Here is a 26,262-nt window from a genome sequence, read left to right on the forward strand (position 1 = left end):
ATCTTTATTTTATAAATGCACAAAGTTTTGTTGTTATTATGTCTGTATACAAAAAAAGTAGACCCTTTACAGATTCGATTGATGTATTGCTCTTATCTGTACGATCAAAACTGAAAGTGTAATTTAAGTTCTTCTCTGGGGTTATCAGGAGAAAATAACTCATAACGTGTTTACACGTTAATTGACTCGAAAAGGTTAACAAAAGTGCAAAACTCTTTCTTGATAATTCTTTATATTAGTAATAACTAATTTTATCATTTTAATTTCATTTCATCGTGCTTTAACGATATCGAATTACATTTAAACATTTCAAACTGAAGTCTGGGTCTGTGACAAGTAAAAATCAATAACACGATTAACAAGAAACGATAACAAAGGATGTTCATTTTAATTTATCTTTAACCCCCCCCCCCTTTTTTTTCTTTTTCTTTTTTTTTTTTACATTTTTTAATAAGAATCAAAACCCTGGGACTTAACAATACCCACAGTTAAAAAGACGCTGATACTGTTTTAATGTACTGATGGTACTCGGTACTCATCAAAAAGTATTGTACCTATTAATTATGTGCGTGTATTTGTGTGTGCAGGGCATTGTGGGTAACTTGGCCAGTGGGAAGTCTGCCCTGGTGCACAGGTATCTGACAGGGACCTACGTGCAAGAAGAGAGCCCTGAAGGTAGGTGTTTTGTTATCAAATGTGCAGGTGAAATATGGAGAATCATTACTCCATTTGTATAGCCTTAACAGTTTATATTACTCACGTTAATGCTTTTGAAAGGCTTTACAACAATGGCGTACATGTGTCCTTCTGTTCTTAGATTCCGTTTAAAGGGAATGAAAATTGTCAGTCTTAACTCACCCTGGAAGCATCCTGGGTGTATGCGGCTTTCTTCTTTCAGAATAATCCAATCTGCGTTATGTTAAATATTGTCCTTGCTCTAAGAAGAAAGCCACATACACCTAGGATACTTCGAGGGTGAGTAGAAGATGGATGAATTTTCATTCTCGGGTGAACTAACCCTTTAAGTTTTGAAGTTATGTATAAACAATTAATATTCCTCTCTTTTCTGTACTGCTGAGGCATAGCCTAGATATTCTTCTTATTTTTCACTCCTTCTCTTATTCTTTCTCTCTCTCCACACACCTGCTGTCAGAATGTTAGTAAAGTACAGTTGTGCCGGATGACTGTGCTATACTCCTCATGTATAATTGAGAACATTCAAGGAACACTGCCAGACCACCACAATATGCTCTCTTTCCCAAGCACGGATCTGCTTTCAAAAGCTCCCCGTGTCAATATTTCATGTCCTTTATAACTGTTATTATGTAGTCATGTTAAACTGGCCTTTCAGATGACTCCCTCACAGAGCAGAGTTTGTAAATGTAAGGGCTTTTCTTTAAAGATCGTAATTAGTTTAAGCAACATTTAGTACAATTGTGCTTAACTGCAGTAATCTGAGTGTCTGGGGGTCCCGCAGAAAGCATGAGGGCCGTCAGGCACTAATCATGTCTCGTCCTCTCCTTTGCACTTTACCGTATAAAACTCAAGCCACTGCATACCAGCGGTCAACCAGGAAATCGCCCTGAAAGAAAAAAAAATCCCCCAGAAATGTCAATTGCCAGTTTGCCGCAGTGGATTATAGCACAGAGTGCCAAAGGAAACTTAGCGCTACATCAGAGACCGTTGAAGTGTGTGCCTTGCTAAGCTCAAGCGACACGGTTAAATCTTTAATGTTTGAGGCCAGCACGTCATCTGATCTTAGAAGTGCCACAGAAACTCCGATTCACAGTGGCGTTACATCACATTTCAGCAACAGAAATCTGTGATTTGAATTTCCAAATTTACATTCCAGTAAAACTACCACATGAAATGTTTTCCTACTTTGTGTTTTTGAAGTTTCACTATTCTGGGTTTAAAAATAGTGTTTCCTAGCTTTGGTAGAGTAACCCCAACCTCAAAACCACTAAGTAGGGCTGGAGCAGATTTTTACAGCGCACTCTGCAATGAAAGCAGTCGGCCGCATGGGTGCCCCAAACACCCACTTGTATCACACATACTACATGAATAGACACATTCTCAGAGCTAATTAAGAGATATTATCACAAGGCCAACTTTGTGACTGCATGTGTATGTTTATGCAAGAAGAAAGATCCCTACAGGCCTTGTGGTCTCAATACAGACCCAGCCTTTACCATTTCAAAACCCAGCACCCCATATGGGTAACTAACTCAGTTTTTTGCTTATGCCGCCACAATCATGTTTGAATTAGGAATGCGGCTCTGCTGGGATCAGCAGTTTGGTGCAATTGTGCACACCAACCCCTCTGGCGTGAAAAATAACACTTTTATCAGTGTGAAATATCAAATTTATCCTTTAAATCTCTTCTAAGAAAAATCTAGATAAACTAGTTGCAAACAGTGAAATCTAGATAAACTGGCAACTGGCATCGTCACCCATTTCTACTGCATATTTACTGTATTTTTGTTAAACAGGTCAGTGGCCAATAAGAATATTTTAAAATCTAGTATATTTTAAAATCTAGAATATTTTAACATCTGACAAATTCTAAGAGTTATTTTTATTTGTGTTGGTATTAAAAATGTATTTAAATTTAATTAGCAATTGTTTCACCACACACCACATGGCTTTGCACAGAAGTATTTTTAATTATCAATCATAACAAAATTTCTTTCACTTTCATATTTTTCTCAAAAAAATAAATAAATAAACAATAAAAGCTTAAAAATAATATATTTTGCCAAACTACTAATGTTTTTTATTTAAGATTTATTAGTATTCATGATTATTTATTTCTTAATTATGGTGTATTATCCTAAAATGTATTTGGCTTTATGTACTAAAACAAATATAAAAATGAATTATAATAAAAAAAATACATCTTTATAAAAGATGTATTTAAGTCATTGTGTGTTTAAATGGTAATGTATTATTATTATTTTATTTTTTTAATGAATATATTTAGGAGTTATGTTACTGCCTCTATACTATGAGCATGTGTGATAGTATTGTGCCCTTTTCTTCACCATACTGTAAATATTACAGCTTTATTGACCTGACCATGCCCTCGGGCCAGACGTGTTAGATCTGTATGTTCAGATACAACAAACTCGTGACCCACAGACACAGAAGCCCCGTGACAATAGATAAGCTTGCAGTAAATGAATGAAAGTGATGCTTCTTTCTCTTTGTCCTGCTGTGTTTGATTTCTTAACTGACTGTGCATGTTTAGCTTGGCTGCTTTTTGATTCGAGTTTTGTTTATTCTCTCTTTCCTTGGCTGCTCCTTTAACTAGCTGACGTGGATGCAGGTAACTATTTGCTCTCTTTTTCACAATGTCACCGTCGTGTTCTTCTCGGGGAAGGTCTGTCGTAGTACAAGAGAGTTGAGGAGGTGGACTCTCCCCTCTGTGGCTTGTTAAACAGCATATTCTCCATTATGTTTCTGTTTAGATGCTCACAAACAATCTGTGTCAATTATAGAGAAGATTCCACTCCACATGGCTTCTCTTTACTCATCGCATAGCTTAAAGCAAATCAAGCCATAGAACATGAGGTTCCACTCGACTCCTCTCTCGATGCCACTGTAGTTTTGCCATCTTTCCATCTCATTCATTTTCTCAATGACACCAGTGCTCTGAGCATTATAGGTCACTGTCCATCAAGATGCATTTTATCAAAAACGGTTTCTGGTTGTCTCTCATGATGAACTAAGCTTCAGTGCATCCAGAGACTCTAAACTCAAGTGTGTTTTTACTCAGCTGAGGTCAACTCCATGGAGAAAGAGCCCAGAGTGTAATAAACCAATGGGTGTGTTTCTTTCACTTACTGTGCACTTCTCTCTCGCTCACTATTTTCAACAAATATATAAATATCTGCGTCCAGACTATATGCTGAGTATTAGCTGTCCTGATGCTCTTCCACTTCCTCATCCTTCATATAATGCAAACAGACAAACCACGTCATTATGGAAAAGCTTGTCATATCCTCCAGCCTAACCGTCGTTCCCGAACTCGCCCACTCTTCGATTTCAACTAAACCTGCCGAATTTTGTAAAGCACGTGAACTTTGGCGTTCACATTATTGCCCATGTTTGGTTCAGCAGAGGAACAGAGTTGAAACATAGGGAAGATTGGAATGAACAGATAAAGCTGTTAGAAATCACGCAAGCGAGAAACATTGTGTTCTATCATGTCTTCATCTCAATTGAGTTACAGTGGCTGTGCTTTAGAACCATTATGTAAGAAACTTTAAAGTAAAAAAACTATTGCAGTTCTGCTTATGATGGGATAAAGCCACTGATGCTGTATTAAAACTAATATTTGAATGTCTACTCTCTAGTGTAAGAACTGTTTTACTTTCTGATTTAATGATTTTTGCAGCTGTGTCTAATTATGAAGGTATGCAGAACTAATATATAATACACATTCTGGCACAGTTGTAACTAAATAATGGGTTTTCAAACTTTTTGTTGTGAAGGACTCCCCAATGTGAAAATTTCCGTTGCCTAGACCTCCATTAAAACAAAGTAGCAATATATGAGAAAAATAGTGATATTATAAAGAAAAGATTGTAAAAAAAAAAAAAAAACATCCAATTAAAAATAAAAATAAAGTAAATGTTACATAGAAATAAGTTTTAATTCATATATAAAATTATTAAATTATACAAATATGTAAGTAATTATTAGAATATATTTGTGGAGGGCTCTTTATAATAAGTATTGTGATTTATTGTGAGAAAAAAATGGCTTACAAAATTAAAATTGTATAAATATGCTTTAAAGTTTTTACTTTATTTTAGTTATTTCTTGGTTGGTTACTTTCTTAGTTTTTTTACCTGTAGTTGCACCACTGTTTCTGGTTAGATCTAATAAATCCAAAAATATTATCAAGGAAAATACTGTAAAAAGCGATCAAACCAGTTATCAGTCCTTCTCAAATCTCTCTCGGTATGATTTATGGTCTTTGTTGGTTATCATGGGGATACACTGTTGGAAGACAGAGGTGAAGAGTAATAGTTAAAACATTTTGAGTGGTTATGTCCCCAGATGACCATGGAATGTCCTTTCAGGTTCTAAAAGTTCTTCGGTGCACAAGCTGATTAGCAGTGTAGAGCTGCGATAAGTTTAAGACCCTCTAACAAATCCAGGGATCCCCTCTGATCCTCTTACGCTTCTGCAAACCAACCAACAGTTGCCCTCCTCTCTTCCGCCGAGAGAAAGATAGAGAGAGGTCTCTGTGTCCTCTGATTTCTGACCACCGCGCTCTCGTCTCAGATGGGACACAGATGGAGTGGAGACCTTTACCACTCCAGCCATCGTTAGACGGGACGTTTGCAAAACTAACTGCAGCAGCAATGCTTAATTAGCATTTGGGTTCAAATAATTTTCTGATGCTTTATTTGTCTTTCTCTGAAAAGGTCAGGAAGAAAGCACTCTGATAGAGTAGATAAAAGGCACTTTAATGCTTCGATAAATACATTATAAAAAAGTCATAAATCATTGCATTTCAAGCATCTTTGTTCAGTCTGCGTGTTATATTGTGACAGATACTCAAGTTAATAAGGTTTAGACTGAAGGTTCTCAAAGTTTTTTGGCTTGGCCCTTTCATTGTCCAACACAATATTATTCACAGGGCTCCTCATTTAGAATATAGTATGATGTTTCCTCCGGAATGTTCTGCTTTAATTTCAACAGCCAATTAAAAAAAACAAAATCATTAGCAGAAACTTGAAGCATCAATATATAACATTAACCACAATTATTCTTCTGAGGTGAAAATTAACCATGATTATTATTGTTGAGGGGAAAATGTAAAAATATATTTAGTTATTGTTAAGATGATAAATGAATTAATTAATTTCTGGGATTACAGTTCCAGTTCCAGATTAAAATAAAAAAAATAAAAAATCTGTTCTATAGTGCAATTTACAAATATTATTTTAGGTGTTTTTAAACTGACATCATAAATGCAATCCAGTAATCTGCTTTCACTATCTATCAAATATCAGTACTAAACAAACTGAAAAGTGGAAATATATTTAAATTACTTATTTTCATGAACTACTACTGTCAAAATGCATGCGTGTTTGTAACTATGAACTAGTCCGTAAGTAAGTACACTATGAGTGTGAGCAAATCTAGTTTACTTTAAGGATAAAATAAATCTTAAATTCTAAGCTGTGTGATTTGAATTCATACATTAACAGTCAAGTACTTTTTCATTCCCAAAGGACATTCCACAACATTGCAGCAGCAGTAGATCTTATACAGGAACATCAAAACCGAAATCCGTTGCTGCTTACAGTGTTTTCACAGAAAGAATATGCAAAAAGCAGTTGCCATGCTACATATGTCTGTGACAGAGGACTGAACCCTGCTGTCAATCTTACACTGAATAAAATTATACACTATTTTTTTTCAATACATTTTTATAGTATTCCCCTTTCTTTAATTTATTAGTTCTGAGCTTTGATTTATAGAACAAATTACCCCCCCCCCCCCAAATAACTAGAAAATAACACAATGACAGACATGCCCTTCTTTTCTTTGTTTCCATTTCAGTCAACAGTCCACCAATCATCTCATTTATAAATAGTGAATGTATTAGCATCATCAAATTGATTCTCTTTAAATTGATGGGCTTTTTTTTTGTTGGGCAGGAGGACGTTTTAAAAAGGAGATCGTAGTGGATGGACAAAGTTACCTCCTCCTAATCAGGGATGAAGGGGGACCTCCGGAGGCTCAGGTAGGTAGTGCAGACACAAATACAATGTGTTTCCCCTCCAGAGGATGTTCTGATTCACAATACTGAGCCTTAGTCTCAATTCTGGATGGTGTAGCTATAAAAATATATTAGTTTTGTTCTACAAAGAGTGGAAACCATGATGTAATGGGGTTTACACGAGGCTGATAACATTTATTTAGACAATCTGATTCTCTGTTAGTCATAAAATGCAAACAGGAAGTATCTTGAGGCCTTTTTCTCATAATCTGTGAAATATTAATTTTATGGTGAGTCCCACTGAGCAGAGAGTCACTCATTTCGAGCTGACTGAGTTGTTTCAGTGCATTTCTTATGGATATTCCCAGAATTAACCATAAATCCTGTGAGCATTGTTTGTTCCATATATTCACTTACCCAAAATGTTGTCATGAGTTCTTAAGTCTACTTTTAAGTCCCATCAGTGTCCCAATATGTAGTTCACGTTCACAATAATCACATCGTAGGGAATAGGGGGCGGAAAATGATGAGATATAAGATTTCTGAAATATGTTTAGCCTATTTTAAACAAAGTATTGGTTGTTTCTCTCTCACTTTCTAAATTCTTCCCACTCTCTCAATCATTCTTTCTCAGTTTGCGTTGTGGGTAGATGCGGTGATTTTTGTATTCAGTCTGGAAGATGAGATCAGCTTTCAGACGGTCTACCACTACTATAGTCGCATGGCCAACTACCGCAACACAGCAGAGGTGCCCCTGGTGCTTGTGGGAACTCAGGGTGAGTCCTGGATATATCATATGACAGCAACTCACACTCAAAATGCAAGGCCATATTCTCCAGTGGCTTGGCAACAATTTCAATACAGTACAGTTTGACGACATGGCACAAATCTTTTACATATTTCAGGGATTATTGCTATCAGTTATTTTTACACATTAATTGTTGATCAGTTATTTTTACACATTAAGGTATGACTGTGTGGGCAAGTATTATTTATAGATATTTTATATGTAAACTACTTTTCAAAACATTGGGGTTGGTAAGATTTATTTATATATTTTTGTTGTAAGTGTCTGAATGATGGAAGGCCGTTTCCAGCACTGAATATAAAATAAAAAGGTAACTGTGACTTTTTATCTCAGAATTCAGCATTGTGAGATAAAAAGTCACAATTGCTAGATATAAAAGCACAGTTTAGATTTTTTTATCTGATTTTGTGATATAAACAATTAAAAAAAAAAAAAATCTGAATTGCGAGTTCTGTTCTGAGAAAAAAAGTCAGGTTTGCGAGATATAAACTCAAAATTCTGTCTTTTTGCAGGATTGTCAGTTTTTATCTCGCAATTCTGAGTTTATAACACACAATTGCAAGTTATTGAGTCAGAATTGTGAGATATAAACTCGGAATTCTGCGAACATATCAGTCTTTTTCCCTCCTCAGAACTGGAATTTATAACTCACAATCTGAGTTGTTTGCATTAGGCATTTCTAAGAAAAAAAAGTCTTAAATGCAAGATGAAAACTCTCAATTACCAAATTAAAATATTTTTAAATATTATTTCAATTTGAACTGTTTTCTATTTTAATATATTTTAAAACATAATTTATTCCTGTCACGCACAGCTGAATTTTCAGTAACCATTACTTCCAGTGTCACATGATTCTTTAGAAATCATTCTAATATGCTAATTTGGTGCTCAAGAACATTGTTTTAGGTCTACTTAATGTTTTTTGTGAAAACCTTGATACGTTTCTTATGATTCTTGTTTAATGTTAAATAGAAAATTCTAATAAACCATATTTTTATAATTATAAAAGCCTTTACTGTTACTTTTTATGCATGTGTTCATTTCTTAAAAAAAGAAAAAAAGATATCTTACTAACCCCAAACCTTTTAACGCAGATATACATTTAAAATATTAAGTAATGCAAGAAAAAAAAAAAAAAAAAAACTTTAGACTGTTTGTGTTTTCAGTATATAAACACTAGGGGGTGCCCCACTCTAATCAATGGAAGATTAGCGCTACAGCTCATCTGCTTTTATTCCCTTGTTCTTAAATATGTCCACAAGATATTTTGATGAATTTGAATTTTCTTGCATTTGATGAAATGATTTTCCTAAAACACTAATTATTACAGTTATTATTCTGTCCAGTTGAGTTTTAAATGTCTTTGTCTGGTCTTGACCATTCGCAGATGCTATCAGTGCAGCTAACCCTCGTGTCATCGATGACACCCGCGCTCGCAAACTGTCCAACGACCTGAAGAGGTGCACATATTACGAGACCTGTGCTACCTACGGCCTCAACGTGGAGCGCGTCTTTCAAGATGGTGAGTCTCTTCATACCGTCCCAAATAGTGTAAAGTGTAAGCTTTATATTTGTGCTGTGCAAAAGAGTTTAAATTTAATGGCAAATTTGTGTTAAACAAACACAAGGTCATCAGTGGTGGTTTAAATCCAATATTCAGCCCAGATGTGTTAATTGTATGTCACCTCTGTTAGATGAGATGTATTGCAGCACAGGTCATAACAGTCCATGCTTGGGTAACCACTGCTTTTGCATTATGTAGGTTACAGCATAAGGAACAGGAGGCAGAAAGTGCAAGGTGACTTTGCTGTTGAATAGCCGGCCCAATCTGGCTTAATCAGCTCTTAATTACAGGCTAAATGGCCCATCTCGCCTTGCATTGCTCTGTGTGGTACAGAGATAGCCGTGTTGTTCTGTGTGCTGGATTTTTTTGAGAAGGGAGATTTCAGAGCTTCATTAACCATTGCAGGTTAACTTGCAATTATAGAAAACACTATAATCTCGGAGAGATAAAGTGAGGAGAAAGTTGTAAGTAGCCTTTGAGACCTGTGCTCCACTAGGGGGCACAAGACAGTAAGAAATGGGGCTCGTTTCAGAAGAATGTATTCAGAGGTCTTATGGACATTTTTCTCTTGTTGGGAAATTGGAACTGTGTTTATAGTATGTTCTGACAGACTTGATGTGCCATTTGAGCTATGTTTATTATCATACTGGGAGCCTTAACAAGACTTTTATATTTATGTTCCTGACAAGGCTTAAATAGCTTCTATCTTCACTACAGCCAATAAAGTGTTAGTTTTAGGACTAATAATCACCACATTAAACAGTAAACTTCAGGAAAGGTAACTGCTCCCCATTTTATGAATGAACAATGAATGTATTTGCAAAAAACAAAAAAGAATACCTGAACCTGTGCAAGTATGATCTATCATGTAGAGAGCTGGGAGAGTTGATAGCAAGTCTTGATCTGAGCTTGATGATGGGTTGGAGGTGGTTAGGGCCCCTGGAAACAATGCTAACAAATTTTATTTTGACAGAAACAAGCATCCATCATATAGACACGAAGAAACATGAGAGAACATTGTGAAAAGAAACAGAAATCCACTTCAACCATTTAATTCAAACCGACACTGTTCTAACCTTTTCCTCAGCCCAGATGAGTTTTCATATTGATATTTAGTGAACATTTGAAGTTGTGTTATGTCTGTGTTTTTCTGAGTAACTCATCATGATTGGGTGTGTGTGTGTGTGTGTGTGTGTGTGTGTGTGTGTTTATTAAATAAATTATATGGATACTTTGGTGTAGTTTGCATGTGGTATTATGTGTGTTTGGTGTATTTGCACACTCGTGTGTCTGTGTGTGGCAGATATACACATCTCTTCGAAGGGGTTGGGCAGGCTGAAGTGTTCAGAGCTCCATCCAGGAGGGAGATTTACACTCTAAACGCTCAGCTATTATCTTCTTAATTATTACACTGTTGGCTGCAGCAAAGACTGCTGTAATTTAATGTGTGTGTGTGTGTGTGTGTGTGTGAAAAGAGTGGGTGCATGTCTGTGATGGCCAAGCTCATCAGTAGCTCTAAATGAGAGCAAAAAAAGGCTAAATTCCTGATCATTACTGACGCTGTCTCCTCGCATCTCTTATTTCATTATCCTCAATTAATCATGCATTCTAATTATCCACTGTAGTGGAATTTATTGGTGAGTAGCAAAATGATTATTTTAATGTTTTGTGTTGCATTGATAGCATAGCAACTGCCCAGAGGTGTGTTATGCGTGTGTGCCGGTTCATTTTGTTTGCCTAATTTGGGCCTATTTTTGCATTAGAGCAATCATGAGCTGTCATTACTACACATGTAAGCATAATTAAACCGTTTTAATAATTGGCTCACTGCAGATTTACAGGCTCTTTATGATTTTCTGAGAGAACTGGACAATAGCAGTTTATATTTAAGTTGATTTGTATTTAACTCGTCTCAAAGTAGAAACCGTATAGACTGATTTGAAGTCTGTTTGCCTACATGATCACATCATGCATGAATAATTCCATTTTAGTATTTAAATAAGATAGAAAAATTCCAATCTGGCTTTATTAAAAATATATAATTAATACTACATCTTGACATCAAATATACAAATATTATATAATAATATAGCTGTTTTACTAAAAAAAAATATGCAAAAGAGAGATGTTGCAAACATATTTAGATCTATAATATCTAGGGATGTTAATTTCAGCTATTTCTCCTAACCAGCAATCGACGCTCGTTAACCGATTATTAACGTTACCCGACAAGATTAATTTGTAATTAGAATTTTATTAAATTAATTAGGGTAATTGTCTGACCCGTTAAAACTACCAAAATTTGTTTTCCATTTTACATAGCAAAGAGCAGTAAACATCAAAACATGAGGATTCACATGGTCACATCACGCACCTGCAGCGAGTGAGCTTCTGTAAGTGGAGAAAACCATAATAAAGCTAGGCTGTTGGCCTATATGAGAAATATATTTTTACTTAAAAAAATTAACCAAATGAAGAAAACTGTGAAACAAGTAGGGCTGGGCAAAAAAATTGATTTGTTGTTTAATCGTTTTTTTAAATGATGTCGATTCGATATTGGTTCTCAAAAGTCGCGAATCTATATTTTCCAGTATTTATTTCAGCAAACATTTAAAAGATCTGATTAATGTGAACCTTTTCATAAGTCTTCTCCACTAGATGTCACCCTCTTATCTACCTTGTGCAATGTCAGAAAGCCTGTCAGTCATTCAGTGCTTATCATGGAGGAGATACGGTTGACAAGAACCAAGAACAAAAGCAATATGCGCGATTTGCAATGCTCAGGTAAAATTCTTAAATGCTACTTAAAATCTGCAGAAGCATTTGATATCACGCGTAAAGGTGAATTTCTTTTTATAAATTCACTATCGGTAATTTTTTTTACAGGTAATTTAGAAATATCAATAGCATTTGTATTAAAACTATATTCACAGAATTAAAAAATAAATATAAACAGAGAATCGTACTGAGAATCGAATCGAGAGCATGTGAATCGAAATCGAATCGAATCTGGACATCTGAATCGATACATAGCCCTAGAAACAAGTAGTATGCAGAGTTTCGGTTCGTATTTGTGCAGCGTGAAAGGAAACCAAGACGGCAGAATGCAACATCCTATTTATCTTTATTTTACAAAAGCACAAAGGTTTGCTTTTAGTGTGATTTGTACACAAATAAAACCTTTTACAGTTTTGATTATCTGTATGACTGGAAGGAGCAATTGTTTCCACTGTTAGAAGGAAAAAAGTTCAAGTGATTGCACCAGTGCCGCACACAGTTTGTTCAATTTCATAAAAAATACAGTCAGGCAAAATATGAAAAAAAAGCATACTGCTCAAAATAAATAAAGGGCCCTATCGTACAAGCAGCTCTAAAATAAGTGTTTTTGCGAGTTTCAGCCCAACACAGTTCTCATTTTCTCATCCTGCGTGGCGTAGTTTAAATAGCATATGCATTTGCGTCCATTTTTGTGCTCATGGGTGTGCTACTCTAAAAAAGAGGTGTCTTCAGACGTTGCTATTTTGAAGAACTGAAAATAGACTGCACCAAAGACTAACTCAAACTTGGTCTAAAGTCTGGCACAACATTTTTACTATGTTATTTAAAGAGCGCGTTACTAATATGCTCCTATAATCGGGTGCACAATGCGCGTAAACTTTGCTTAATACACATACAGGGACGCGCAGCAGCACACATTTTTAAAAATGAAAAATTACATTCCGCCATGTAAATAGCAAACCCGACATGGCACAAGCGCAACTGTTTTTAAAGCGGATGGGAGATGAGACTCTGATTGGTATATTGCACTTTACGCCCAAAAAACACCCATTACTCATTAGGAGAATAGGGTCAACCCGTTTAGACAATGTGCCCGGGCACACAGACCGTTTTCCTGTCATTAACCCTCTGAGATCTAACTGTGCATTCACACCGCCGGTGACGAGAGCGTCAAAGTGGCCGGAAGTCATTCATTTTCAATGTAAGCCGGCGTCGAGGAGCGGCGCTGTGCGACTTGGCCGTTGAGAGTGTCGAGGAGAGTTGAAATCAAGGCAACTTTATGGTAATGAGCTATGACGCGGTTGGGCAGCAACCTATTGGAACGTAGAAGTCCACCGCTTGAGAGGATTCCAGAGAACGCAGCTCTGATCACATTAGTTCCCAAGCACAATGGAGTACAGGTTGATTATTGCTGTTTCACGTTTGCAATAATCTATGATGTGTCCCTGTTTGCGTACAGGGACATAAAAAATTAATTAAAAAGTGATACGTGGACCAAGGTGTCAGAGATTGTTCATTTTCCTGGTGAGTTGCTGATGTGCAACGTTATAGGAATAATAATCTAATGATATAAGTAATAGTACTGTAGTCCCAGTTTACTTTTAACAAATTTCCTTGATTATACTTACATTAAGTAATGTTCATACTTGATTATATTTACTTAAGTAGCATTTTCAATGCAAGACTTTTACTTGCATCAGAGTATTTTTACAGTGCTTTATACATTATTAGGTAAAGGATCTTAATATGTTGTCCACAACATTTAATGAGGTTCATTTATAACGTTACCCTCCTTGTGGTTAGTTTGCACAAGATCAACAAGCTTTTTTGCTTTGCGGCCGCTCGATTTATGTCAGAGCGTCTGAGCGCTCATGAATCTTTCTGCAGCATCGTGAGGAGAGCGGCAAGAGCAATTTTTGATGCTCTCAACGCTGGCGGTGTGAACGCACAGTAAGGGTATTTTTGGGGCATTGAAGTTTTGTCATGACCTGACATTTGTGCTTTTTTCAGTTTCTTATAAACATAAAAAAGTCTAATCTCACTGTAATCAGCACCAACTGGGCTATAATAATATGTGAAATGCATGTATGTACATGATTGTGTTTTTGAGAAAAAGGGCCGCATAATGAGCTGCATAATGAGCCTTTCCGTCAGGTGTGTGCAGGGCTTGACATTAACACCCGCCAACCCTCCAAATGCGGGTGGATTTTGCTTGTGGAGGGTAACACAATGACTCCAACTAGCCACTTTGGCGGGCTGAATAATTGCCAGTGTGTGAGTTGGAGGCTAAGTATAAGTTTAGTGCAGATATATTTTCACTTACAAACACTCACTCCGTCAAGCGATCTGTGATATATTTCTCAGTTCATCTCAATGGATATGCAGCGCACCTGTATTTGATGTACCGTACGCTCTAGTGTGAAGGTGCACGAAGCGCCGTAGCTTTCTCTCACACACACGCAGAGACCAAGAGAGAGAGAGAGAGAGAGTTGACTCGCTACATTTAAACAATATTCTTTGTTTCTGTCAAAATAAGGGATCCTATGGAAGTCTTCGCGCATCGGGCACAGAGCAGAGAGATTCGTGCACACGCATAATATTAATGTACTTTCGCGCTACAATAATGCGCTCGCGACATATGTGAAAGTCATCATCGCTCGCGTAGTATAGACCCAGCTCCCAACCCAACTTTGAGAATAGATTAACGGCAATATTTTTTTTATCGCCCGATAAGAGTCTCACGTTGATGCAGCACGTTAACGCCCATAATGGCCAACCACTAATATATATATATATATATATATATATATTAGTGCTGTCAAAATTAGCGCGTTAACGCATTCGATTAATTTGAAATATTTAACGCGTAAAAAAAAAATAACGCAATTAACACGGTTGCAGTTTTTTTTATTTCCAGTTGTGGCCTATGTGTGTTCAACGTGCAAAGAAATATGGATAAGACCAAGGACTTTTAGACGGAAAGTTTCAGTATAAAACTCTGCCGGATTACTCTTCAGTCTGCCACAAGAAACATTACTCTTCATTTAGTCTGCCACAAGAAACAGCAACATTAAAATCATGAACTCAAATGTCATTGTTTAAAAAAAAAAAAACTATGACTGTAACAGTGCATAAATCAGACCTTTCTGTAATGCTAACGTTAATAAGCTTAAACGAAAATAACTAAATAATTGTGTAGCGGAGTATTTTTTGTACACAGTGCCGCGAATTGTCAATCACTCCTGTGCGCGTGCATCACTGTCCTCCTCGCAGCTGCAGCAACTTGCGCTCTCTCTCTTCATCAAGCTTTGAAACAAAAAGGGGACAAAAAGATCATATTGTCTTTGTGCATAGGCTATAGATTAATTAGATAAATGAATATCTAAATTTGTGCCTTGCCGTCTACGGTATTTTTTTAGAACTTAGAAAAAAGATGCTGCAGCCAATGAGCAGCCAGCGGGGGCTGCAGGACGACTCAACCTCCGCAGACAGTTTTTAATGTTTATCAGACAATAAATACTTAAGATTTTGCTTTAGTATAACTCACAACGAGTTTCACACACCTTCTCCGGCCACGTTGAGTTGTTGACACTTAACAGTGGGAAAAGCGACATATGCGCTATTCACTTGTATAACTTAAGGATGAATGGGTAATGTAGTTTCTGCTCTGGGTGGGATGAATTAGGAAGCTTGCATTGTGAAGGGCGCTCTGAAAATCGGCAGTGCAGGTAAAAGATTAAAACCTCTATTAAAACAGATGTCCAAATGAGCGTACCGGTACGCTAAAAGCATGTTCTGGGCGCACGGAGAGGTGGCGGTACGCTCAAGAGCTATATTTGGAATTGGCGGTACTGAGTACCGGTGTGTACTGGCCCACTTAAAGCACTGGCAATGACTATACTTTGGAATTTTTTTGCAGTCCACTTAGAATTCAACATTGAAATCATTTTTGTTTTTTATTGGCATTGATTGTTTTGAAATTCAAATGGTACTTACATGCCTGTGTTTTTATTTCTGTAATAAATATGGCTTTCAAGCCAACAGTTAATTTGGAGGATATTGATGGTTTATTGCAGGTATGTTGTTTACATGAGAAAATCTGTGTTACAAGTTAAAAAAAAATTCCAATAAACAATCATATTTTGAATTTAAATAGTTTCTTTGTCTTGAGTTTACATTAATTATTTACATTTTAAATTTACATATCCAAAAAGTTTCAGTCTTTTAATTGCGATTAATCGCGATTAATTTTAAAAAATTGTGCGATTTAATTAGTTAATTTTTTTTAATCGATTGACAGCACTAATATATATATATATATATATATATATATATATATATATATATATATATATATATATATATACATACAGTACAGACCAAAAGTTTGCTCATCAAGCCTGCATTTATTTGATTCAAAATAAAATAAAAATTATATTTTGATATATTATTACAATTTAAAATAATTGTTTTTAAATGTATTATACTTTAAATTATCATTTATTTCTGTGATACAAATCTGAAATTTTAGGATCATTATCACATGATCCTTTAGAATTCATTCTTACATGATGATCATTATCAAAGTTGGAAACCGTTCTGCTGCTTAATATTTTTTCAGAACATGTGATACTTTTTTAGGATACTTTGATGAATAATAAAAAAAAAGAAGCTATGTTTTTTAAGTATAAATATTTTTTAATAAAATCAATACTTTTACTCAGCAATGATGTTAAATTTATAAAAAGTGATTGTAAAGAAAATATATTATTAGAATATACATTATTAGAATATTCTATATATATAAAATAATGGTTATTCTTTAAAAAAAATTTCCCCAAAAATATTTTCTTGCCACATTTTACAACATGCAGTAAAATGTGATTCACTATCGTTGTTAGTACCAGGATCATTTTTCTTGAAACAGTTCTGCTTTGTTAGTTTTCTCGATTGATTTGAGAGATTCAGTGGAGTATTCCTGAAAGTGCAGTTTATCAGGCAAATAGATTTATTTATTTATTTATTTTTTGAAGCATGATTGCCATTGATTTGCAATTTCAGTTGCAGTTTTATGCATGTTTGATCACCCTGGGTTCTGTCACAATCAGTTATTACTCTCTCAAATTCATAATTCCTAATGGGACAATAGTCTATATATACAAGTTTGCTCATGTTTAAGAACAGGGCTCTGGCTCCTCATGGCCTTTTGCCTCTAATAAATGATAATTGTCTTTGGTTGAGCGTTCAGTAATATAATGACCTGAATTGCCATAAATCAAATAATGCAGACGAGCGAGTTGCAATGCTTTCCCAGAATCATAGAGATGCCACAACACGCAAATAACAAGAACATTAACCATTAAAAATAATTGGTGCAGTAGTTATCTGCATTAGATTTATGTAACAAAGTGTTTACGAGATGGCCAGTGGAGAAATAAAGTGAGGCAATTTATTTGGTCCGGGTCAGCTGAGTGTTTACTCCAGTAGGTCACGTGTCTGTGTCTGTATTTTCATGTGTTTTGTGCTTTCTTATATGTGCCTACTTGTTTAAATAGAGTGCGCAGCTCTGCGAGTGCTTGTGGATGTGGCTGTGTGTGTGTATTTCTACGTCTGCAAAGTGTGTGTATGTGTTAGTCAGTGGTTCTTCGTTAGAGGTGAGGGGTCCTGACAGCTCCCCAGCCTGCGTCCATCAGCCTGCTAATTAAATTATCCTAATTACCCCCCTCCCTGGCTTGTCACGATGTCAGAGTGAGGATGTAGAGCTTTGTTAGCGTACGCTAACATCTAACGAGGTCTGCTGTGAACTTCCTCTCTCTCTCTTTATTTATATCTGTATCTTTTTCTATGGTTTGACCGTTACTTTTATTGTAAATGTTATGGAGTTTGTATCAAAGTTTAATAATTAAGTTGTAGTTACTGTTAACAGTAGAATATTTGCTAACACTATCAGTATTTGTACTATATCACAAATCAGAGTATTTGTAAGTTATAACTGAAATATACAAAAAAAATTTGAGTACCAGTTCTGGGTCCTATGACTGGGAAAACATTAAAATACGGTTAATTAAGTTAACATTAGCTAGATGACACAAACAAATTTTTCCTTTTTAGTGAATGTTAATATTTTCATATACGAATACATTTTTAACTTTTAATAGAGTTGTATAACTCTTAAGAATGAAAAAGAATTAACAAAGAACTATAATGTATTAACAAACAATAGCTTTCAAAATTTTGATTAATTTTTTTAATTGATGCTCACTAAGGCTGCATTTATTTGATAAAAAAGAAAAAAAATAATGATATTGTGAAATATTAACTTTTTAAATGCCTGTTTTTCATTTGTATTTTTTAAATTGTATTTATTATTCCATTACTCCAGTATTTAGTGTCACATGATCCTTCAGAAATAGTTCTGATATGCTGGTTTGGTGCACAAAGAAACATTCCTTATTGTTATCTTTGTTAAACGCAATACTACTAATGTTTTATGGAAACATACATTTTTTTCAAAATTATTAGATTTTCTGTTATTTTAATTTTATTGTCCATGCTGGAGTAATATCTTTCAAAAAGTTGCTGACTTAAAACTCATGAACACTCCTTTAGATTAATAAATCCTGTAAAAATGTTGTACATTGTTAGTTCATACTAGGGCTGCATGATAAATCAGATTTTAATCGTTATCACAATTTCTGCTTCTATCGATTTATTAAGCAGAATCGTCTGTGATATCTGCCCACTTGTTATGTACCCTGAAAACATTTGATTTTAATTTGGATTTGTGTTTAGCATTGGTAACACGCCTCCAAAGTCTCAAAAACTTTCTCATTAATCCAAACATTTTTATGCCCAGTGCTTTATTTAACCTTTCCAACCTGGCAACCATGTGCATGTAGTCTGACTACATGAGGGGAAAAAGAGCTGATGAGCTGAAAACACTGGTAGACTTGTACGTTTAGTGATTTCTATTGGGAGATTCTGTTCAAGCAAAAGTGTAATAGAGCCAAACGAGCAATCCATGCAAGTCAACATTCTTTTTGTTAGTGCTTGTATGAAAGTGCAATAATCTTGATGAAATCTTTAAATAACAATAATTATTATTATTTATATACCATTATACCATTATATACCATATACCATTACCATTACCATTATAATACAGCCCTACTTTGTACAATGATGGTATATATGAAAAGTAGGGATCTCATTTTGTTTTGGGATATTAGTGGACTGGATAGTGAGCCACCATAGATACAGAAAAGCAGTAGATCTCGCGAAATTGTGTTTCCAACAGTTAATTCTCAAATGATTACATTAATTCCCTTACCTTATCATATGTACATGTTATATCCATACCATCTCAGGAACCCCTCAAAAATAATGTGTAAATTTACTACACCGAGATCCTCATTGTAGTAATTTTGTATTTGAAAAAAAAAAGAAAAACTAAAAAAACTAACTTTTTGTCAGTGGCCTCCTTAAGGTCCATTAGACCATTTGTGTTGTTATTCCTCAAATAAAATGAGAGATGTACCTTTTTTTTTTTTAAGTTTGGGTCTTGTGATGGAAATGTCAGTTTATTTCTGTCATATTTAGACGTTTTCATCAAAGTCCTCAGAACAGTCTTTATTTGGGCTGGTCCTAAAACAGAGAAGACAAGTGAACATTTCACCCAGTCAGGAGTCAAGGCTGTCCAATCAGATCTGTTTTTGTGTTTATGTACATTTGTGATGGATAGCGAGTGAAATAAGCAGTCAGCAAGTCATATCTACCGCTGTTACACCTGTGGCTTTAATTCCCTGCATGCAGCATGTAAAGGGCTGTGTTTTCAGTCTGTTTACACTAGTGTGTATTTTGTGTCTTGGATAGCAGGTCTAATTAGCGAACAGTAAGTGCAGGAGCTCTTTGACCTTTATACAAGATTCCTGATCTGCCCTGCTCTCCACCGACTCATTAGCTCATATTTATAGCACACTGTTTCTAACCGCTCTGACAGCAGTCTAATAAATGTGCCTGTATCTTTATTTAGTCCGACTTACCTGTTCTGTCCATCCTTCGTGTGCACAATGTAGTCTCTTTTCCTCTTATTTCTCTCGTGGGGTCGAGCACGAAGGTCAATCTGTTGAATCAGCTCAGCGTTTAGAAGAGAGGTCACAACCTGTGTTGGGGAGTCGGGATCCGGGCCTTTGTTCAGCAATGTTCTGTGATCTGTTGACCTCAACAAAGTATTATTGAGTGAATAAATAAATAAGCAACATGGCCAGTAAATTGGAACAAGTTAATGACTATGGATTATTAGTACAAATTGATGATTATCTGTACAAATCAACAGATGTGCAGAAATCATGATGGGATTAATACTGACACATACACACACATCATATAGATAGATTTTTCAACACAGTATCATTTTCCATACAAGTTCTAATTATAATTTTTGCACAAGAAAAGAAAAAAGATTGTGACTAATGCATCATCTTGTGTTCAAGAGAACACAATTTTCACTTCAATGCAAAATAACATTTAATTTATATAAAACTATAATGCTCAAAAATTAATTTCAGAAAATTCACCCACAGGTTCCACACTGACAAAAAAAATTAAAATGATTAATTCTTAGGGCTTTTTAAAATTTGCCTCTAAAATGTATTCATATGTTTTGTTCATAGTTTATGCACATTGCTGCTTACCAAATAAAAAGTTGTTTTTTACACATTATGGACATTTTATTTCAGTTGTCAAAATTGTATTTTACATTTAAAAAAAATTACAACTTCGTTAATTTTACTGTTTCTATCCTGTTCTTTTATATCCAAAAATAATCTGATATTTCCAATTTGTATACATGGACTGCAACCTGGCTGTAGATATCTACTTTGTCCCAATTGCAGCAGAATGTATGTATTATAATGTAACAAATGTATTATAACAGAATATTTTGCTAAAGCTACAGCAGCATTTTATAATGAATGAGAAATGTATGAGATATTTGAGAAAAAGTAACAATAACTACTGACAAATTTCACCAATGTATTATACAGCTGGAAGTATTCTTAGTTGCTTTAATGCTAGCCACAGTTCTGTAAATCTGTTCAAAACCGTAGCTCCAGTGAGGTGAATGGTCCTGCTCTGTGCTTCTGTTTCTCCTGTCTGCAGTGTTCAGGCCACCTGCCATAAATCTGATCAAACGGGAAATGTTTCCGGCAGGATAAATGTCTGCCTCTCACAGGGGAGCCAAGATTGATAGTCAAAGTTAAATTGTATTAGCTGTGCAGTTTAAATATTTAACCCAGGCTTATCATAACTGCTCTTAACACTTAAAGTAAAATACAGCAGGGGTGTCTGGATAGAGATCTGTGGGCATATATCTCTCACCACCTCCATGCTCCTGCAGTGCTTTTGTCCAATAATACTTAAATGGCTTGACTTATTACGAATGGTCATTATAAAGCTCTCTAAAAGATTCTAGGTAATAACAGAGTCACTGATAAGTGTTTTCATGAAGGCCACCTTGGGTTTGTGAGCTGCATTGCTATTAACATAAGGATCAGTGACATGGTGTTCTTTTTTTTTACGAATCTATTAATGTAAATTCCTATCTGTCTATAAATATAACATGCACACAAGGACTTGAATGCAGTTTTGCCATGTTAAGGATATTTTTTTTATTTCTGAATCAAACTTTACATTTTTATTTTATTATTTTGAGGAACATAAAGTAGAAATGTCAGGTGATAACAACTGCCTTGATATCATAATGAAGAAAAAAAGACTCATTAAAAAATAAAATAAAATAATAAAAATAACTCACCATCAATTCAAAGTCATGCAGTGTTTCCTAAAGTCTGGTGCAACCAACAGTCATGCAGTGTTTCCTAAAGTCTGGTGCAACCAACATTCAGAAACATAAAAAAAGGTTGTAGTTGAGACGACTTCTCAGAATTATAGTAGTAACTAATAATTTAGAATTCCTTATTTTTGTACCTTATTAGATTTTACCTTAAAATTATTCTTAGAATGATTGGTAAGATCTGTATGTACCCATTCAGATGTAAGAAAATGACAGTATTCTTTAATAATGAAATCATTATTTTCTTTCTTGATCACACCTTGTTTTCATTACCTTTAAACGTTCTTTGAAAATGCTATTATAAAGGTTTTTCCAAACCATTTCAAATCAAAGATTACATTTCTAGAAACTTTTTTTTTCGACCTCGATTTTTAAAACATGTTTCCTTTTCTCTGTTGTGGACACTCATATTTGTCATCACCCCTTAACCGTTTTCATCTGCGCTGTTGCTGCTTCTTCTCTTTACTCTCTTATCCTTTCAAATGAGTGGAGATGCTCGTTTGTGATTATAATTAGCAGATTAGCGTGGTAGCGTGTCACGATGAGTCTAAATAAACACAGCTGCACAGCGTTTCTGTCGGAGTGGCAGATGAGACACGGAGAGCATGCGAGTACTGTGATAAGAGAATTTTTTAGCAGAGTAGCATGGCGTTTGCCCTTGGACAGTGCTCTCTCACCTCAAGGTAAATGTTTATGACAGAATCATCATTAAAACTCAAGACGTTTAATAGGTCCAATTAAAACAATGACTTCATTTACAGCGGGACGAGAGCCGGCCCTATTTATTGGGAGCCGGAGTAATTGAGTTCTGGGCACTTGGACCGTTAACTCCCTCCTGCCTCCTGAGAGCCACTTCAGTTTAAAGGATTGAGGAAGTTTCTGAACACTAGAGGGCGAATGTTTGAGGCTCACGGGAAAACAAATCTAAACACTATTATGAGTGTTTAATCAGAGAATTACAATTTTTGAGTTGACCGCTCCCAACTTAAGAGTTACTGTTAAGTTCTGAGAGGGAATAAAAAGCCACTCTCTACTCTTCTTTCACCCGCACGTGTCTGTTTTAAGGGATTTATGGGTTAAGGAATGAGCTCTTCTCCGTAAGCTTCTCTCCACATGATGGGATCAATGTCGTTAGCCGCGAGATGACGAAGCGGTAGAACATCTCTCCGCGGTCCGGCTGCAGATTGCCACAGGGGCCGTCAACCGATCAATAGCGACAGAGGCGAGCGATTGACTGACGCCGCCCTTTTCCAGGGAAAAGAGGAATGGTGGAGAGAGTTGAAAATGTTGAAATAATGGGCCTTGGAGGCTTTGAGAGCGGGGCGAGTGCCGGCCTGTGGAGGAGAGTGATGGGCGAATTAGGGGCGGCTTGGGTTAGCGATTCCATACACACTCTCATGAGGGGTAATGAAGTGCACTACTTTACCCATCTGGCTATGGACTGAACTGGTGCTTTTTGCTGTAGGTCTTTCTCCATCATACATGAATTCCCCCTAACCTTTTCCACTTCTTTGTAATTTCAGTGGCTCAGAAAATAGTTGCGACCCGGAAGAAACAGCAACTGTCAATCGGACCCTGTAAGTCACTGCCCAATTCTCCAAGCCACTCCTCCGTCTCCGCAGCGCCTGTGTCCGCAGTGCATATCAGCCAGGTGAGTCTCACACACTTACAACACAGTGAAAAATCTTTTAGCTCGTTATGTAGAACTCATTTTAATTTGTTCCCCAAAAGCACCTCTTTGTCTCAACCCAAACAGTGTTTTTTTTCCCCCCGCAGACAGTAATCCTCTTCCACATGGCTCAATCCTCATTGGTTTCTCATTAGCAGTGTACAAGTGAGCCTGTGTTTGTGCAGCCAAGCTTAGAGAGGCTTAGAGAATCTCAGAAAAACAGAAGGCTTGTGGCGTTTCTTTGTAACGTGAGATTATTATCATTTGTTTAATGTGTGTGTTGCAGACCAGTAATGGTGGAGGCAGTTTGAGCGATTACTCTTCTTCCGTGCCATCCACTCCCAGTACCAGTCAGAAGGAACTACGTATCGATGTACCCCAAACCGCCAACACCCCTACGCCCGTCCGCAAACAGTCCAAACGGCGCTCCAACCTCTTTACGGTCAGTCTGTTCTCCTAGGCATGATTGTAATTGTTAATTAGTAATGTCATAATTAAAATAACCACAGTAACAGCAGTCAGTTTAAAGAAGTTTGTTTCTTATCATACCAAATGAATACAACACATTAAATGAATATATATATTTAAAAAAAATTATTGGAAAAATCTGTATTTATATTTTTGTACTTATACCGTTCATAAGTTTGGGGTATATTAGCTTGAATATTATTTAATTCTGTTAATTTCAAATTTCCAAGTGTCTTATATTGTCATATACTCACAGTAGTGCACATCCTGTACTTGTACCACATCATGGCTTTCAAAAAGTTGTGGGGGTGGGGTCACGACAAGGTCAAGATGACCCCTCCCACACCCCCTTGACTTTTGAAGTCATGTATGTGCCCTGCACTCCAAACTGGATCTAGTCTGAAGTCAGGCTCAATTAGCAGCTAACTCTTCTTTGACTAAAATGATGTGTCTTCTCCCCCACAGTCTCGGAAGGGAAGCGAACCAGACAGGGAGAAGAAAGGGATGGATGGCCGCGCAGACAGCATTGGAAGTGGCCGCGCTATCCCAATTAAACAGGTAGGGTCTGGCCGGCCGTCTGGACTGGTATAATTGGAGTCCAACAGCGGTGTATTGTGGACGAAGGGGCCTCAGATCAGTACTCAGACCCGTGCAAAGCCCGTTTGATGCCATCTCCTTGATTAACAGTGAAAGCACGCACTTGACATCAATTAGAGCCAGGCTCTCCCGTGTGCTGAAATGAGATCATTAGGATAAGAAGTGGGAAGGGATTTTTCTCTCCTCAACACCCCCCCCCAGCCAAATCCCCTACTGCATCTCACTCTCCCACCTCCTTTTTCCCTGACAAAAGAGGGGATAGGAAAAAAGCTAAGAGGGCCCTAATGAAGTGCAGTCTACGAATCTGCATATGGGCCCGTATTTCCCATCAGCCTGGGTCATGAATAAGCTGTGTGTGTGGGGAGGGGTGATGTGAAGAAGACCCCTTCCACTGCACTGTGGGAGAGATTGTTTGACTTGGCCTTAATTTGTCACAAACAAGAGTGCATAGCGAGAGAGTAAAGGAGAGTGCTAGCTAGCGTGGGGATGGGGGGGCGAGATCATCCTCGGCGCATCTCAGCTGGAGTGAAAGAATCAGGTAATTAGCGGCACTAATCGTGCCCTCTCATGTCAGCGCCGTGGCCTTGTTTGTAATTTTCTAATGAACAAATTGCATCTCTGATTAAAGCTGCCTTTAAGTGAGATCTGTGTTTATTAGTGTGCCACAGTGGAGCAACGTTTCCGTCGCCCACCGTGCAGCGCAGCTGGCGTTCAAGAGCGTAGCTGCAGACCTTTTGGATGTGTGGTATGCATTCGAAGGGTTCACTAGGTTCGCATTGAGAGGTTCCATAGGAGGCAAAGACATTTATACAAGACACAGAGGCAATAATCAACCCACTTTCCTGCAAATTAAATGGGAAAATACATTGCATCTTGGCTGGCATTTATATGTGGCATCATAATTTTAAAATTCTGCTTAGGACGATCATAATACAGATGTCAAAATATGAGCTATGGATCAATTAAATTACATTAATTTCTTTTTCCTTGCTATTAATTCAATTTAAAAAACAATAAAATGCAGCTCATATGTGTAGTCACTTACTGAACATACCTCTTCTATAATTCCTTTTTTTTTTTATTAAATAATTTAGATATTTGTGGGGTCAGAAATGTTAGGATGATATTACCATCCTGATATTATAATGACGAAACAAATAAAGTATAGCAGGTTTTGAAAAGAAATAAGTAGCTACGCATTATATTTTATTATTATTTTTTAGAGATATTATTTTACTAAAGATGATCCTAATATTTGAAAAATATTTGTCTGCAAAATCTAACATGCATGAATTAAACAGGAAATCCTATTATATTTCATATAATGCATCATATATAAATATCATATAAAGGACCCCTAAAGACCCTAATGCCGTAAGATGTTTACACTCACATTTATATACCGTCAGAAGTGTTTTTTAATGAATATTTTTATTCAGAAAAGATGCATTAAATTGATCAAAGGTAACAGTAAAGACATTTATAATGCTAGAAAAGATTTGCATTTAAAAATAAAAATGCTTAAAAGTAATGTATTTGAGGTGTAAGGAAAATATGCCATAACATATTCACATAGTAATTCAGTTTGCTGTATAAATAAATTTACTTTCTTACAATATTTTTCAAAATTGTATGTAGCTAACATGAATACAAAGAGTACATTTCAAGAACTTGCCACGTGTTTTAAAATAGTTTTTTTTGTAAGATTTTTCTTTTTGTGTCTTTTATGTGTCGTTACAATAGACTTCATAGCCAAATTTAAGCTAAAGCAATTTCCTTTAGG

General features: G+C 36.1%; 1 protein-coding gene across 5 annotated transcripts in view; it reads left to right on the plus strand.

The window, feature by feature from the left end:
- Positions 1 to 26,262, plus strand: part of agap1 (ArfGAP with GTPase domain, ankyrin repeat and PH domain 1) — a 184,740-nt gene that overhangs the window by 90,670 nt on the left and 67,808 nt on the right. For 3 of the 5 annotated variants that reach the window (XM_026262123.1, XM_026262125.1, XM_026262121.1), the window contains exons 3-10: positions 588 to 675; positions 3,314 to 3,328; positions 6,681 to 6,766; positions 7,377 to 7,518; positions 8,938 to 9,072; positions 23,269 to 23,396; positions 23,701 to 23,856; positions 24,348 to 24,440. In XM_026262123.1, the coding sequence (XP_026117908.1) occupies positions 588 to 675; positions 3,314 to 3,328; positions 6,681 to 6,766; positions 7,377 to 7,518; positions 8,938 to 9,072; positions 23,269 to 23,396; positions 23,701 to 23,856; positions 24,348 to 24,440 (843 nt within the window). The remainder of the gene's footprint in view (positions 1 to 587; positions 676 to 3,313; positions 3,329 to 6,680; positions 6,767 to 7,376; positions 7,519 to 8,937; positions 9,073 to 23,268; positions 23,397 to 23,700; positions 23,857 to 24,347; positions 24,441 to 26,262) is intronic. The other 2 variants (XM_026262124.1, XM_026262122.1) reach the window with 1 other exon arrangement.

This window comes from Carassius auratus, chromosome 6 (assembly GCF_003368295.1).
Source record: "Carassius auratus strain Wakin chromosome 6, ASM336829v1, whole genome shotgun sequence".
Taxonomy (NCBI): Eukaryota; Metazoa; Chordata; class Actinopteri; order Cypriniformes; family Cyprinidae; genus Carassius; species Carassius auratus.